Source organism: Phoenix dactylifera, chromosome 11 (genome assembly GCF_051530095.1).
Source record: "Phoenix dactylifera cultivar Ajwa chromosome 11, Ajwa_hap1_PhDact_Kaust_v1.1, whole genome shotgun sequence".
Classification (NCBI taxonomy): domain Eukaryota; kingdom Viridiplantae; phylum Streptophyta; class Magnoliopsida; order Arecales; family Arecaceae; genus Phoenix; species Phoenix dactylifera.
In genome coordinates, this window is record NC_143200.1 from 13,807,228 (window position 1) to 13,825,027 (window position 17,800).

Consider the following 17,800-nt stretch of genomic DNA (forward strand, 5'->3'; position numbering starts at 1 on the left):
CTAGCCCTGACCATGACTAGGAGCACTATACAGATCTTCCCACCTTTTCTTCCACTTCTGGTCCATCTTTCCCATCCACTTCAGCCGGACCCTCGACTGCACCACCTTTTCAACAGCAGCCTCTAGAGGTTCGGATATCTTCTGAGCAGCTCCGAGAGTTGCGGCAGGAAATAGTGAGGGAACTGAGGGATGACCTGCTGAGGAAGCTCCGAGGTCCTCAGACTGCTCCCTCCACCAAGGTAGTTTCCTCCTTGGCAGCCGTGACAGAGATGACTGCACACCTGAAGGAGGAAATATCCAATGTGCGAAGCCTAGTTCAAGCTCAATACTGGAACATGAGTGACGTCAAGGACGACACGAGGAAGATGCAAGACGACATCCGACATGATCTCGGCAGTCAGAGTCAGGGTGCAGAGCGGTTAGCCAATGCATTGATCTCCAAGTTGGACACCCTCCAGGAGAGTGTGACCGAGCTTACCTCGATCCAGACTAGGGCCACCTCGGAGATCATAGCTCAGCTAGGGAATGTCTCAGAGGGGCTCAACTTGATCTTGAAACACACAAGACTAAGTTCGGGAGCCACATCCTCCAAGAAACCCTAGTGCAGCACTTTATGATGTATTTGTTTTTACACTTGTCTGATGTATTTACAATTGTATTTAAATGAACATCAATACAATGAGTAGACATTTCTTTTTCAAGACTGTGCACTTGTGCTTCTATACTTGTATGGTTTCTGTCTTTTTGCTATGATGACAAAAAGGGGGAGAAAATATGATGAATTGAAATGTAAAGGGAATCACAAAAAAAGAAATCCTTAAAGCAAAAGTCGCACTTAAAAGCCGAGTACTCTACCGTTGAGTTCGGCGCTGCTTTCATTCTTGTTTACCAAGACGTAGCTGATCTCTCGATTCACCCTTGCCTCTACGGGATCAACTACTACTATGTAATTTGTTCTAAGTGGATTCGATACCTCAAGGCTCATTATCTCTCTGTTGGGGCTCCTCAAGGAGTAATCTCCAGAATCTATTCAAAGGATATTCGGAGATTAGTTGAATTATACTCAAGAACAAATTGTCAGATTTTTCCTCTGAAAGTAAGAATTTAAGCTAAAAAGATTCAAGACATTAAAAGAAAATTCAGAAAATCTAAACAAAATTGAATGTATATGTTGAGGGAGAGAATCTGAAATCTTAAGAAAGCAAATTCATTAAACACATATAAGCCAAACAATTGATTGCATGATATGAAGGCTTATATAATTCCAAATAAAAGGGGGAGCTTTAATTTCAGGATTTACTGATTCATACCTTTCAATTCTGGATAGATTAAAATAACTAGACATTTGAATTCATTTCAAAATTTTATTATGAATCATCTTTTTAGATGGGCATTTCTCTCATCAAATACTCAATGTTTTGTCATCATCAAAAAGGGGGAGATTGTGGAGTGATTGATAATACCCCAATTTGATTTTGATGAGACCAAAGCATTTGAGTATATTTTATGTAATACTAATGAATTCAATCTAGTATCTCAGGCAAAATTTGTGAGAATCTTCTTTTGAGTGAATGTGAAAATCAGCTTGAGTCAAAGGCTGAAACTCGAGTCGACTCTGGAGGACTACGAGTCGACTCCAAGTGTTTCAGATGTTCTGGCACAAGCTCGAGTCGACTCCGGCACATTGCGAGCCGACTCCGACTGAGAACAAACAGCAGGACAGAAAGATGAATCTCAGACCCTGTCACCGAGTCGACTCCAACGGCTTCGAGTCGACTCCCGACAGTTCCGAGTCGACTCCAAGGAGTAACAGGCCGAAAGACAAAGAAGTGGTTTCTGGACCCTGTTACCGAGTCGACTCCGGAAGAATTCGAGTCGACTCCAACGGTTGGGAAGTCGACTCCTAAACAAGCAAGAGTCAACTCTCAGAGGAAAGCAAGACTAATAGTCAGAGAACCAACTTCGGGCTCTAAGAGCCGAGTCGACTCCGAGGCAGTTCAACTCCAAAGACAGAAGATCAGTTTTTGGGTTCTGAGAGCCGAGTCGACTCCAAGATAATTCGAGTCGACTCGAGAAAGAAATACGGAAAAATAGATCTCTGGAATCCTGAGAACGAGTCGTCTCCAGAGGGCCGAGTCATCTCTGGATACTGGCGAGTCGACTCCAAGTTTGGCCGAGTCGACTCCAGAACGGGACAGCACTTTAATTCAAATCCTGAACAGTAGGCGAGTCGTCTCCAGTGAAGCATGAGTCGACTCCAGCAACAGCCGAGTCGACTCCAGATCGAGCGAGTCGACTCCGATCCCAACGGACACATTGTCAGGAATTGCAGATTGTGCAGAACGGCCACAAATTGGTGTCTAACGGCTAGTTTTCAAAGTGGACTGCTTAAATAGCCAGAGTGAACAGTAATAGACATTAAGAGAGAGATTCCATTCAAAGAAAAAGTGATTTCCACCTACCAAAGGCTCTCAAGAGTAAATACAAGGAAAAGAAGGAAGAAGCGCATTGAACTCCATCCTACATTCTCTTTCCTTCGCATTCAAGGCTCTCCTTCTGACATCAAGTCTTTAGCGCATTCAAAGAGGAGACTCTGAATTCGAGAAGCCCCTTCTTCCACTTTCAAAATCTGTTTGACCTTTTTTTGGTAGTTCAACGGACGGTCGCCCCTCCAACAAGAAAAGGTAGAAATATGGAAACTTCTCTGCCATTTGGATCGGAGAATTTATGGAGGAAATCGGGTTTGAAATTTCCAGAAACCACACGATTATATAGCTTCTAACTTCACTCTTTTCATATTATTTAATATTTGCTTATTAAGAAGCTTTCCGTGTAATTTTCCCAAACTATTTTCTTACTTGATTCAATCAGAGGATTGAATCAAGAGTTGTAAGGTTTGTTGGTGAGCCGAGGGTAAAACCAATGGTGTAAGGGTTCGATTGTGATCCCGGAAAAACAATCGGGTGGTTCTAGTCGGTGAGCCTGTGAAAACCGACCGAGTTCGTTATGATTTCGTAAAACAACAAGTTGGGTTGTGAGCTTGTAAAACAACCGGCTGTAATCCAAGGGATTATAGTGAACTCCCAAGTGTAGCTTAGGAAGTGGACGTAGGAGCAAGGGTTAGCTCCGAACCACTATAAAACTGCTTGTGTTTGTGCTGGTTGCTGCTTTGTCTCTTACACTTTCTCTACTCATTCACTGCATTTAAATTGCCTAACCTGAATACTTGAAATAGAATTAGTTAATCATTAAACATAGTTTTTTAATTAGTCGAGATTTAAGTCATAACCCAATTCACCCCCTGACAAGAACCCACCAGGAGACCTGCCCTAGGAACCCTTGAATCAATTTGCTATACTTGCCCCGAGATCGCTAGAAAAACAAGTTGTAGGAGATCAGATTAGAACTCTAAGGAAACTAAGTCCTTAAAACCCTAATCCTTGAAGACGCCACAAAGGTTGATCACTCCCTTTGATAAGTCAGAATTTTGTATTCTAATCCAAGAACACAAAAGAGCATAGCAAAGCTTGCCAACACTTTAATTCATTCATAATAATCCCTTGGTTACATATGGCAGCCTTTATATAGGCTTCAAACTAAGCTATTGGAAAGGACACCATCCCCTTTCCAAGGCAATAAGTAAAAAACGTTTTCCATGTCACAACTTCCAAGTTACAACTTCAAAATAATAAATGACACAACTTTCAAGGTTCCTAACTACGAAGTACATGAATAACTTAGGAAAAACGAGTTGACAAGTCAAAACTTCATGTACAAGTAATTAGGAACACAACAAGACTCAAGCCCAAAAGTACCCACGAAAAATGGGCCTAAATAGCATCTCCACGTGGATCAGCCTTGTTTAATGGCTCCAAGCTTTGTTCTTCAGCATTTACTATGTAAAGATAAGTGATCAATCTTGGTGAAGCCTTAGAGTCTTCTAGAGCAGCCTCCTTCTCTTGAATTTCCATGACTAGTCCATATAAAGCTTCTTTCATTTGTTTTGCCCTTGCTCTAGTCATTGGACCTCCAATTCCTTGTAATGGATCTTTGGAATTAGCTTGAACCATTCGGCCAGCCCCTTGATCTCTATCATTCCCTCCCTCCTCGAAAGGATTCGTCCTCGAATCACCTACATCAAATAAGGATAAATCAGCAACATTAAAAGTAGCACTAATATTACTATAGTTGCTTGGCAAATCCAGCTTGTAGGCGTTGTCATTGATCCTCTCTAAGACTTGAAAAGGTCCATCTCCTCTAGGCTGTAGTTTGGATTTTCGTTGTGTTAGAAACCGTTCTTTCCTCATATGCACCCAGACCCAATCACCAGGTTCAAAAACAATCTTTACACGTCCTTTGTTGGCTTGCTTAGCATATTGCTCATTCTTCTTTTCAATGTTAGCCCGAACCTTGGCATGTAAATCCTTCACAAATTCTGCCTTTTGCTTTCCATCAAGATTAGCACGTTCTTTAGTAGGCAAAGATAGAATATCCAAGGGAGTTAAAGGATTAAAGCTATAGACAACTTCAAAAGGTGAAAATGAAGTAGAAGAATGAACAGTTCTGTTGTATGCAAACTCAATGTGCGGTAAACATTTTTCCCATTGCCTTAAGTTCTTTTGAATGATGGTACGTAACAAAGTAGTGAGTGTCCTATTAACTACTTCAGTTTGTCCATCCGTTTGAGGATGTGCAACAGTAGAAAATTAGAGTTTAGTTCCTAATTTATTCCACAAGGTGCGCCAAAAATGACTTAGGAACTTCACATCTCTATCACTAACAATTGTCTTAGGCAAACCATGCAAACGAACTATGTCTTTAAAGAACAAGTCAGCAATATGTATTGCATCATTGGTTTTAGAACATGCTGAAATGAGCCATTTTGCTAAATCTATCAACAACAACAAATATGCTGTCCTTTCCACTTTGAGACCTTGGTAATCCTAAAACAAAATCCATAGAAATATCAATCCAAGGTTGGTTAGGCACGGGTAAAGGTGTATACAAGCCATGTGGTAAAACTTTAGATTTCGCTTGTCTACATGTAATGCATTTATCATAAACAGCTTGCACATCATGCTTCATGTTAGGCCAATAAAAATGTTCATGCAAGATATCTAAAGTCTTTTGCACACCAAAATGTCCCATCAGACCACCCCCATGAGTTTCTCTGACAAGCAATTCACGGATAGAACAAATAGGCACACACAACTGATTTTTCTTAAATAGAAATCCGTCATGCCTATAATACTCACCAGATGCACTCTTTTTGCATGTATTCCATGTTTGGCAGAAATCAGAATCATTGGCATACAAGTCCTTAATCAATTCAAAACCAAGTAACTTAGTTTGCAAGGTAGTAAGTAAAGCATACCTTCGAGACAACGCGTCAGCAACGATATTTTCTTTTCCATGTTTGTACTTGATGAAATAAGGAAATGTTTCTATGAACTCCAGCCACTTAGCATGCCTCTTATTAAGCTTACCCTGGGATTTCAAGAACTTCAAGCTCTCATGATCAGAATGAATGATGAATTCCCTCGGCCACCAGTAATGCTGCCATGTTTGAAGAGTTCTCACTAATGCATAAAGTTCTTTGTCATATGTTGGATAATTCAAGGCTGCCCCACTTAGCTTTTCACTAAAATAAGCAATTGGTTTTGAATCTTGCATCAAAACAGCTCCTATTCCAATTCCGGATGCATCACATTCAACTTCAAAAGCTTTATCAAAGTTAGGCAAACTTAACAAAGGTGCATTAGTTAGCTTATCTTTCAAATCAGTGAAAGCTTGTTCATGCTGATCATTCCACTTAAAAACAACATTCTTTTTAACAAGTTCATTTAAAGGTGCAGCAATAGAACTGAAATTTTTAACAAACCTTCGATAAAAACTTGCTAAACCATGAAAACTTCTTACCTCGTTCGCATTCTTAGGTGTAGGCCAGTCCCTGATTGCCTTCACCTTCTCCTCATCCATGCTAATACCTTGAGAACTAACAACAAAACCAAGAAATACAACAGATTCCATGCAAAATGTACACTTCTTAAGATTAGCATATAATTGGTGTTCTCTCAATTTGCTAAAAACAGCATGCAAATGTTGTTCATGTTCATCCAAGTTCTTACTATAGACTAAAATATCATCAAAGTAAACTACCACAAATTGACCTATGAAAGCACGCAAAACATGATTCATCAATCTCATGAAAGTACTAGGTGCATTAGTTAAACCAAAGGCATCACTAACCACTCATACAATCCATATTTAGTTTTGAATGATGTCTTCCATTCATCTCCCTCTTTCATACGAATTTGATAGTAGCCATTTCTCAAATCAATTTTAGAAAACAAACAAGAGCCATGTAATTCATCAAGCATATCATCTAATCTTGGGATAGGATGTCTATACTTAACTGTTATTTTGTTGATGGCTCGGCAATCCACACACATGCGCCATGTTCTATCTTTCTTTGGGACTAGGATGACAGGAACCGAACATGGGCTAAGACTTTCTCTGACAATTCCCTTTTTCACCAGCTCATCCACTTGCCTTTGGATTTCCTTTGTTTCTTCGGGATTAGCTCTATATGCAGGTCTGTTTGGAATGGTAGAACCGGGCATGAAGTCTATTTGATGCTCAATGCCTCTTAAGGGTGGTAGTCCATTAGGAATCTCTTTTGGAAATATGTCCTCAAATTCCTACAATAAAGTCACTACAACACTAGGCAAGGAGGGGTTAAGATCGTTAGTAGAAAGATAAACATCCTTGTACATAAGTACAAGTAGTTGCTGTCTTGAGAACATAACACTCTTAACCTCATTTTTTTCAGCAAACACACTCATTTTTTTACTTTTCTCTTTTTTTTGAATACTTTTCTCTCTGCTCTCAATCTCACTCCTTTCATTTGCATTTTTCCTCTCGGACTCACCTTCTCTCTTTTTACACTCTCTCGCTATCCGAATCTGATCTTCATAAGCTTGCAAAGGTTTGAGAGGGGTTAGGACTACAGTGCGGTTGTTCATCATAAAAGAATAATGGTTTTTGTATCCATTGTGTGTAACCTTCCTATCAAACTGCCATGGTCGTCCAAGCAAAATATGACTAGCATGCATTGGTGCCACATCACAAAGAATCTCATCTGTGTATTTGCCAATTGAAAATGAAACGAGCACTTGCTTGTTTACCCTCACTTCTCCACATTTATTTAACCATTGCAACTTGTATGGATTAGGATGCTTCATGGTGGGTAACTCCAGCTTATCTACTAACAAAGTACTAGCAACATTAGTGCAGCTTCCGCTATCAATAATCATGGTACATACCTTTCCCTTCACATGACATCTAGTATGGAAAATATGTTCACGTTGCTCCTTATCACCATCATCCTTAGGCTGGATGCTTAGTGCTCTTCTTGTCACCAACATATCTCCATGTACAGGTTCTTCAATGTCAATATCACTGCAATTTTCTAAGGGTGGCATCTCATCCTCACTTGAACTAGCACTTTCAATGTCACCATTCTCCAACATAATCATAATCCTCTTGTTTGGGCATTGGGAAGCAATATGCCCAAATCCTTGGCACCTAAAACACTTAACATTACGTGATTTAGAAGAAGTGTTAGTTTCGGTTTTACCTTTTGAAATAGCAACCGAATCTTTTGGCTTTGCATCTTCTTTTGTTTTTGAGGCAGATTTGTTATCCTTCCAATTAGACTTCCATGTGGAACTAGAAGCCAAACCCGATTTGGATCCTTTGGACTTGATTTGCTTTTCTATTTTGATGGCCTTGTGCAACAGCTCCTCCATCTCCACATAGTGTTGCAATTCAACCACATCAGCAACCTCTTTGTTTAAGCCTCCAATAAATCTTGCCATGGTAGCCTCTCGATCTTCCTCTATATTAGCTTTAATCATTGCCATCTCCATTTCTTTATAATAGTCTTCCACACTCATGGAGCCTTGAACCAGCCCTTGTAACTTTCTATGTAAATCTCTATAGTAATGGCTAGGTACAAATCTCTTGCGCATTACCAATTTCATATCTTCCCATGACCGAATTGGCCTTTCTCCAATCCTTCGCCGACTAATCATCAATTGATCCCACCATATGCTTGCATAATCCGTGAACTCAACGGCTGCCAATTTCACCTTTTTCTCATTTGAATAGTTGTGACAATCAAACACATGTTCAACTTTTCTCTCCCATTCCAAGTAAAGTTCGGGATCATTCTTTCCTTGAAAGATAGGAATCTTCATCTTGATGCTGCCCAGATTATTATCTTTTGAATCATCGGCCTTCTTTCCCCTTCTAGAGTAAGATTCATAATCTAAATCTTCTTCATCATCTTCAAACATCTGCCCCCTCAAAGGTTTGATTCTGCTTGGTGATTCCAAATCATCCATTCGTGCACCAAGCTTAGTAAGTTGATCAGCAATGGCTTTCATCCATAACTTCATATCAACATCTGGTTGTTCACTACCTCCACTACTCATCTTTGTATGCTGCAAACAAAAGATTAGTATAAACAGAATAGGTCCTCACACACTCCTCTCTCGGGTGGACACTCTTTTATGGCTTTTTCTTGATGATGAACTCACACTCTTGCCTTTTACCACTCAAGCCAGCCCTCTTTATGTTCTTGAAAGAATCAAAATCAACAAATCACAAAGAGCGATCAGATGGATGGTGGCAAATCTCCAAGAAAATCAGAATTTTAAGGACTTCGATGAGGCAAATGGTACTCACAAGAAAAATTGTCTTAAAGCATCAAGAACATAAGAAGACTTCAAAAGGAAGTAAAGGATATGTAATAGAAACAACTAGAAAGCAAGGAGAAATAAGAACAAGCTAAGCAGCCTTGTAATACGTAAAACGGTCTTGTAACAAGTGAAACAACCTTGCAACAAGGGGTCTTCAGCTTTGCAACAGGTGAAACAGCCTTGTAATTAATGCCCCTTAATCAATAACCTTCTTTCTTTCTTTCTTTCTTTCTTTCTTTTCTTTTCCTTTTTTTTTCGTTTTTTTTTTTCGTTTTTTTTTCGTCTTTTTTTTTTTTTTTTTTGAATCAAACTAAGTAACAGAAGATTAAAGAACAAAACAGATTAGAGGAAACAAGAAACACAAGGAACTGAAAAAAAAAACAGAAATAAGAGAACGAACAAAGAAGCTTAAAGAAATAAAATAAGAACAAAGGAACAAAGATGATAAAGGATAAGTAACCTGATTTCAAGAACCAAAGCTCTGATACCAAATGACAAGAACCCACCAGGAGACCTGCCCTAGGAACCCTTGAATCAATTTGCTATACTTGCCCCGAGATCGCTAGAAAAACAAGTTGTAGGAGATCAGATTAGAACTCTAAGGAAACTAAGTCCTTAAAACCCTAATCCTTGAAGACGCCACAAAGGTTGATCACTCCCTTTGATAAGTCAGAATTTTGTATTCTAATCCAAGAACACAAAAGAGCATAGCAAAGCTTGCCAACACTTTAATTCATTCATAATAATCCCTTGGTTACATATGGCAGCCTTTATATAGGCTTCAAACTAAGCTATTGGAAAGGACACCATCCCCTTTCCAAGGCAATAAGTAAAAAACGTTTTCCAAGTCACAACTTCCAAGTTACAACTTCAAAATAATAAATGATACAACTTTCAAGGTTCCTAACTACGAAGTACATGAATAACTTAGGAAAAACGAGTTGACAAGTCAAAACTTCATGTACAAGTAATTAGGAACACAACAAGACTCAAGCCCAAAAGTACCCACGAAAAATGGGCCTAAATAGCATCTCCACGTGGATCAGCCTTGTTTAATGGCTCCAAGCTTTGTTCTTCAGCATTTACTATGTAAAGATAAGTGATCAATCTTGGTGAAGCCTTAGAGTCTTCTAGAGCAGCCTCCTTCTCTTGAATTTCCATGACTAGTCCATATAAAGCTTCTTTCATTTGTTTTGCCCTTGCTCTAGTCATTGGACCTCCAATTCCTTGTAATGGATCTTTGGAATTAGCTTGAACCATTCGGCCAGCCCCTTGATCTCTATCACCCCCCCTCTTGGGTTGTCTTCTTGGGCAACAATACCCCTCCCAACAGTCCAAAAACGGCTAATTTGAGGGGTATTTTGGGAAAAAAAATATTTGGAGTCCTATAAATACCCCTTTCCTCCCTCATTCTCACCACACCAAACCAACTATTCTCTCGTTCTCTACTACTATTATTTCTCTCTTCTAAAGTGCTCTTCTAGCAATTTAATTTTTAGAAGAGACTACAATGGTCTAGTAGATCTTTGATGCTCAGCTTTTACCTGCTAACAAACTAAACACTGAGCAACATATTGAGTGATATCTCTTCTCATGCCAGTCCACCAGAAATTTTTCTCGGTATATCTTAGTGCCTCCTGGGTGCAATGTATAACCTGAATTGTGAGCCTCATCAAGAATTTCTTTTTTAATTCTGGAACTTTCGGCATACACCCCCTACTACCAAGCCTCAAACAACTATCCTCATGTATCCAAAATTATGATTGGATACAAGATTCTACAACTTCTCTAATCTTCTATAACTTTGAGTCCTCTTTTTAAGACAACTTTATTCCCTCAATTAAGGTAAGCTGCAACGTGAGAGTGCAAGCTGAATCTTAGGATCATATAGTCGTACCTCAATCCCAAATCTTTCTAAATCTAATAAAATATATTTTTGTGTAGTAATCAGAACCACCAATTCATCCGAAAATTTTTTGCTCCAAGCATCAGCTACAACATTTGACTTTCTTGGCTTATAATTGATAATCAAGTCATAATCCTTTAGTAGCTCCAACCATCTTCTTTACCTCAGGTTCATCTCCTTTTGAGTAAAGATATAGTTCCTCAGAATGCTCTCCATAAAAATAGTACCTCCATATTTTTAGAGAAAAAACCACACTTGCTAACTTTTAGGGTAGTTCAGCTAATATGACTTGAACTATCTAGAAGTATAAGCTATTACTTTTCCATTCTGCATCAAGATACAACCAAGTCTCTTATGAGATGCATCCACGTAGATGGTGAAACCTCCTATTCCATATGGAATTGTCAACATTAGGTTGTCACCAGCCGTGTTTTCAACTCCTAAAAGCTTTGTTCACAATCTTCCATCCAATCAAACTTTACTCACTTTTGGGTCAAACGAGATAGGGGTATAGTAATACAAGAAAATCTTTCAACAAATTTTTGATAATAACTTGCCATTCCTAAGATGCTTTAAGCAGCGGATAAACTATGATTTCAACTTGAGAATATAATGTGCTTTAAGCAGTGAATGAATAAAAGCAGAAGTTGAAGTGCAATAGTGTAAAGAGAAAAGCACACACAAATACAAGAAATTTTATAGTGGTTTGGTGTAACCCACACCTACATCCACTCCCCAAAACTCTTAAAAATTTTACTATAACCACCCATATCACAGTACGGCTGTTTTTTCAGCTCACAACCGAACTCGCTGTTTTTCCGGGATCACAACGAACCTAGTCGGTTTTCACAGGATCACTAACTACAACCTATCCATTTGTTTTTCGGGTTCACAAACAACCCAGTCGGTTTTCACAGGCTCATCAACCAAAACCTTACACGATTGTATTTTGGGTTTCCAAACAACCCAGTCAGTTTTCACAGGCTCACCAACCACAACCTTAACCTTGTTGAATCCCCTGATTCAACAACTTTCAATTAAGGTTTGAAAGAACCTTTATCAGTTTTGGATTTAATGGACACTGATACAACAAAGTTTAAAGCAAGAAAATAAATGTTGTAACAAAGTAAGCAAAGCTTCAAATATAAGTGAAATCAATAAAGATGGATCAGAAGCTTTGAAGATGGTCGTTGGATGCGGACGAGAAACTTGATTGCACAGCAGTACTTTTCTGTGGAATATCCCAACTGATTTTCTCACAAAATGGTTTTTCTCTTTGAAAGCTCTCTTGTGAGGATATGAACTTTGGAAGCTTGGATTTTGAGTTTTTTGGATTCTCTCTTTTGTTGTTCTCTTTTCTCACTTTTCTTCTCTGGTGTTCCTTTGAATTTATGGACTGTAAGCTTTTTAGGAAGTACTGGATACCCATCACACCAAGAAACTATCCGTTGTTCACCTAGAAGAAGTACTAATAAAATAGCCGTTGGAGCTGTCAGGATGCCATGGGTCGACTCACCAGGTTTGGGGGTCGTCCCGTGTACAAAGAAAAACGGCTCACTAATTTTAGGAGTCGGCTCTTTCCTTCAATCCATATAATGTTTCTGTGTTTGCTTCTAGGGTCGACTCGTCAATGTTGGTAGTCGGCTCATGTAGATATTGGGTCGGCTCATCAAACACAAGAGTCGCCTCATTCTTTTAGTGCTCATAGGTTACCTGCACTCCCCCAAGGGTCGACTCAACAATGTTGGGAGTCGGCACATATAGATATTGGGTCGGCTCATCAAACACAAGAGTCGTCTCATTCCTTTAGTGCTCGTAGGTTACCTGCGCTCCCCTAAGGGTCGACTCAATAATGTCAGGGGTCGGCTCATGTATAAATTGAATCGCCTCTGCAAGCACGAGAGTCGGCTCATGTACTTGGTCCCAGGCGGTGTTTCTTCTCTGTTTCTCTTGAACTACATAAGGGTCGACTCTTTAAACACAAGGGTCGGCTCACTCAGTTTACAAACGGAGTTTTTCATGTTTCTTGATTTTGTTTTTCTTGATTCTTTGGAGTTTGTAGGTGCAACTTTCGTCTAGAGATCTATCCCTTCACATTTGAGCCAACATCATTAGAGTACACATTTAACTCAATTATTTTCGTGATCATCAAAATACATCCTTTAGGATTAACAATCTCCCCCTTTTTGATGGTGACAAAACTATTGAGCCTAAAAAAATTTAGCAATAATTTTCAGAGTATTTTTGCTATATAGTTCAGAGCAAAAAGGATATTTAGAAAGTTCAAAATATTCAATAAAGTTTAGTGTGAGAGCATGTTTTGCAATAACATTCAGAGCAAGGAAATATTCATAATATGTGCATTATTGATTCTTAAAACTTTCAAAAAAAATATGTTTATGATAGAATCTCCCCCTTTATATTATGATTAATCAAATTATGCTTCTCCCCCTATCTCTTGTCATTTATCGATTTTCTTCAATAGGATAGTCTTCAAAGCAGTGTCTCTCCCCTGTTTGAAGTTCTGGTACTTCTTTCCCTTTCTTGAAATTCTTTTACTTCTCCCCAATTTAAAATTTATGAAATTCTTTTACTTCCCCCTTTTTGTCATCAACAAAATGGTGAGGGGTTAGAAAATTTTCTATTTATAGATCATGATTGAAGCATCAAGAGTTAAGGAGAATAATTGAATTTAATACTGAAATAGAGTTTCAGTGCCAACATTTTTAGAGCAATTTGACTTAACAAGATTAGAGCTTTTTGAGTGAAAGATATAGCGGTCTTTTAAATATATCAACATAGCTTATCATACCAAAAGCAAGTTGTGAATGTTTCAGAGCTAATTTATTACTGTATCAAAGCTTTTGTTTTGTAAGTGTATCAGAAGATTAAATGTATCAGAGCACCTTTTAAATTATACATGTATCAGAGCTTCTTTTAACAAGTATTAGGTCATTTTATCAGCATGTTGACTTTGAGAATGTATCTGATTTTTTGATTTTAGAAATAGAGCAGTTGAATATAGGCAGTTGGAGACAATTAAGATATAATAATTGTACTGAAGTCATAGCTAATGAAACATGTATTTCATTGATAACAGTGCAATTTACAACCAAAGTGTTCATATAACAAGTAGATGATTGTCTAGAATGAAATACAAAAGATGTGAAGATCTTTTGACATTCAAATAGATCTAGGCTAAGGGAGCTAGGCCTAAGATGATGGTCTAGGCTGATCGGGCTTCCTATCTGCTAGCAGTTGACTAACTTTAGAATCTATAGTGGAGAGTGAAGCAGTCAGCTGAGAGCCTTTTTCCTTAGCTTGCTGTAGTGATGCTTGGAGTTCATTTCCTTGTTGCCTAGTATGTTCTTCAATAACACCAAGTCTTCTCTGTTGGGCAGCAGCAAGTGTCCTCAAACTTTCTAATTCAGTCTTCACTTCTTTCACCATCACAGTCAGATTATTGACTTAATCCCAACAGATTCCAGAATGAAAAAGACCTTATAGTATGTGATTTCCTATAAATCTTAGTTGGTCTCTTTCTAGCCTTAGGGACTAAGCAGGTGGCCTTTCTCCATGCGCACTAGTGCTGGGTACTCTCTGTGAAAGTCCTGCACTAGTTTGTCTTGAATCAGCTGGCCTTTGTGTCTATGTCCTTGTTCCTTTTTCCTTGTCTTCTCCTTTATGTGCCCACTTGTCATTGGCTTTGACAAACCCTATTCTTATCAGTGACTTTTCACTATAAATGTCAGTGTGTTTGAGCTCCATTTTAGCTTCCACTAAAATCAAATCTAATAAAAATAAGAGATAGAACCATACCATAAGGGAGTGATGCTCCCTTTCTCTATCCAAGATCTGCCATATGCTTCCTCATCATGGCAGGGAGGTTTAGTGGTTGGCCTTTAAGCAGATGATGCATTACCAGTATATCTCTCTCTGACACATGATCAAATCGACCAGTTTTGGGGAACAAAATCCGACAGATAATGTGATGAAGTAGCCTCATCTCAGCATTCAGTTTATTGGCCTTGATTTCTTCTTCTTTAGCAACTTCATCCTTGGATAGAATCAACTTTAGTCCTTCAGTTCTATCCTCCAGCTCTTCTAAATTCTCTCCATCAGTTGGTGCCCTAATTGCATTTCCCAAAATTTCTTTTGTGATTAGTGTTGCGGGATTTTCACCCAGGCAATAGCCCGCACACCGGCCGAGCAGGGAAAGCGAATGCGTCCCCACCGAGGTATTGTCCGCTCTGGGGCCCGTGGGCGCAGAGCTCGCACGGGGTGCGCACCCACCCGCAGGCGCGGAGCTCGTACGGAGGGCTTGGGCATCCCTCACGGTTTTGTCCCCAAAAGACCCCTCGGTAAGAAGAGGTTATTGAGCCCCCCATTTAAGGCACAGACCTTTCCGCTGATTAACCGATGTGGGACTAAACTGGGAACCCCATCCCACAACACAGCCCACCCAGTGGGAAGGTTTGTGCGTGGGCGGGGCCCTCCTTCTAACGCCATCTGTTGCGAAATTTTCACCCCGGCAACAGCCCGCACACCGGCCGAGCAGGGAAAGTGAATGCGTCCCCACCGAGGTATTGTCCGCTCTGGTCCCCGTGGGCACGGAGCTCGCACGGGGTGCGCACCCACCCGCAGGCGCGGAGCTCGTACGGAGGGATTGGGCGTCCCTCACGGTTTTGTCCCCAAAAGGCGCCTCGGTAAGAAGAGGTTATTGAGCCCCCCATTTAAGGCACAGACATTTCCGCTGATTAACCGATGTGGGACTAAACTGGGAATCCCATCCCACAACAATTAGGATAGGAACGTCCCTGACCTTTGACAAAATCTGAGCTAGGCCGTGCCTAAAATTGCCATGGAACTCTTTAACCATGTCGGGGTAGGTCAGAAGGTCCAGTGAACATATATATACTCCCATCCCATTTCTTTTAGATTTGTCCCAATGTGGCTCTAAAAACTGGAAATCTACCTTTCTACCGGTAGACACCATTTGGATGGACAATGTGGTGAACGATATAAGTCTAGGAATGGGAGAAAGTGGTGACGGAATGGGTGAGGATGGAATGGATTCTTGTTGAGATGGTGACGGATTTGTAGGTTCCACCGTTCTGTCCAATCGTGCTTTAGATCTTCTTTCTTGTTGCATGATTGGTTGCTTTCTCTTGAAACCATATGTGATTTTGTTGCCCAGTAGATACAACCCAAGATGGGGGGTGAATTGGGTCTTTTAAAACTTTTATACTACTTCTAAAACTTTTCAATTAATTATGCTAAGTTGTATAGATGCACAGTGGAATTTAAACTTAGCAACAGTTTAATTTTAATCTTATTAAGATTAAAACTATTAAGCAGCGGACTCAATAAAAGATTAGTCTAAGTTTGCCCAAGCATGCAATTCAATACAATGAGTCTTAATGCAGTTTTATTGAATGAGACTTGATTAAGTAAATTGAATATGCTCGCAACTAAAGGATGCGCAGATAAGAGTTAAGCAAGCAATTTATCTAAGTAAGTAAGTGAGAAAGTTAGACAATGACAGAAAGCATCACAAATACAACAAACATATAGTGATTCGGTGCACCCCAGCACCTACATCCACTCCCCAAGACCTCTTGGGAATTTCACTATAATCCTTCAGATTACAGCCGGTTGTTTTACAAGCTCACAACCTAACTTGTTGTTTTCACGAGATCACAACGAACTCGGTCGGTTTTCACAGGCTCACCGACTAGAACCACCCGATTGTTTTTCCGGGTTCACAATCAAATCCAGTTGGTTTTTTCCGGTTCACCAACCACAACCTTACACCGTTGGTTTTTCCTTTGGCTCACCAACAAACCTTAACCCCTTGATTCAATCCCTTGATTGAATCAAGTTACAAGATATTAAAACAAAAAAATAAATACAAACTTCTTAAACAAGCAGATATAAAAATGTAAATAAATAGAGTAAAGAGAAGAAGCCTTCAAACAGATTTTGTAGATGAAGGAACTCGGCTTCTTCTTTACTTAACCCTCTTCTGATTTCGCATGAGGTAGAGGATCACTGAGGCAGCACACAGTCGGAGAGGAAGCTTTGGGATTCACTCGGATACTCTTCTTCACTCTCTTTTGCTTTAAATGGCCCTTTTGTGCTTATGGAAGGTTTCTCTAGAAATCCCTTTGAAAAATCTTTCCTATGTGTTCTCTCCCACTTTCTTAGCTTCTCTCCTAGCTCTCTTCTTGATTTTATAGCTTTAGATGGCGTGGAAACAAAGATCTAGCCGTTAGAGACAAAAATAGAGCCGTTGGAGTTGAGAAAAAACTAGCTGTTATGCCTCCCAGCGTGTTCGAGTCGACTCGACTGAAGCAGGAGTCGACTTGGCTGAAGCAGGAGTCGACTCTGTTGGGAGTCGACTCTGCTGGGAGTCGACTCGGCTGGGAGTCGACTCGAGCACTGTAGCGTTGAAAATCAACTCTCTGTCTTTTTGTCTGTTCTCAATCGGAGTCGACTCGCAGAGTCTCGGAGTCGACTCGAGCACTGTTCCTTGAAACTCCAGAGTGCCAGAGTCGACTCTGAACTTCCAAGAGTCAACTCGAGGACTATTCTTTTGAATCTTTCTTTGAATTTGCCCTCCAACTTGAATCCTTTAAACTTGAACCTTGGGCCAATGAAGTGTAGCTTTTTTCCAACTTTTCTTAAGAGCTTTTGAGACCTCTTGTATTTTTTCAACTTGCTATGTTCCTTGCAAAACAAATTATTTTTCTTCTTGCAACACAAACATTAGTAATTATACTTCAAGGTTTTGTGATCATCAAAATCAATCTTTAAATCAATCTTTAGGTCATCAATCTCCCCCTTTTTGATGATGACAAAACTTGGAGTATGTGCAATATAAAATAGATTGAGTTCTAGAACTAATGCATAGCTAAGTTGCATGAAGTAGAAAACATATATCTTTAAAATATACTTCATGATAATGCTTTAGATTTAATCAACTTAACATAATCAACATATAAAGCATTATGAGCATATACTCAGATATTTCTCCCCCTTTTTGACAACATCAAAAAGGTTGCAGGATAATGAAACATTAAGCACAAAGATAATGATACTCAAATATTTCTTTTCCTTATTGTACTCT

The 17,800-nt window shown here is 39.5% G+C and overlaps 1 protein-coding gene across 1 annotated transcript; it reads right to left on the reverse strand.

Annotated features, from left to right (window-relative positions):
• LOC120108725 (uncharacterized) lies at positions 1 to 8,360 on the reverse strand. The gene is made up of 5 exons (XM_089926395.1): positions 6,932 to 8,360; positions 5,920 to 6,170; positions 5,375 to 5,799; positions 4,133 to 4,515; positions 1 to 281 (listed from the first exon to the last, which is right to left on the reverse strand). The coding sequence occupies exons 1-5, from the start codon at positions 8,358 to 8,360 to the stop codon at positions 1 to 3; spliced, it is 2,769 nt and encodes a 922-aa protein (XP_089782521.1).
• Positions 8,361 to 17,800: the final 9,440 nt, after the last annotated feature.

Bases quoted from the DNA above. Each gene is read 5' to 3' on its own strand.
- LOC120108725 (XM_089926395.1), bottom strand. From the start codon at position 8,360: ATGTTTGAAGATGATGAAGAAGATTTAGATTATGAATCTTACTCTAGA. The intron at 4,516-5,374 runs GTATGCTTTACT...AGTTGTCTATAG, and splicing joins GCTGACGCGTTGTCTCGAAG to CTTTAATCCTTTAACTCCCT. The intron at 282-4,132 runs GTGATTCGAGGA...TTCCTCCTTCAG, and splicing joins TTTATCCTTATTTGATGTAG to GTGTGCAGTCATCTCTGTCA.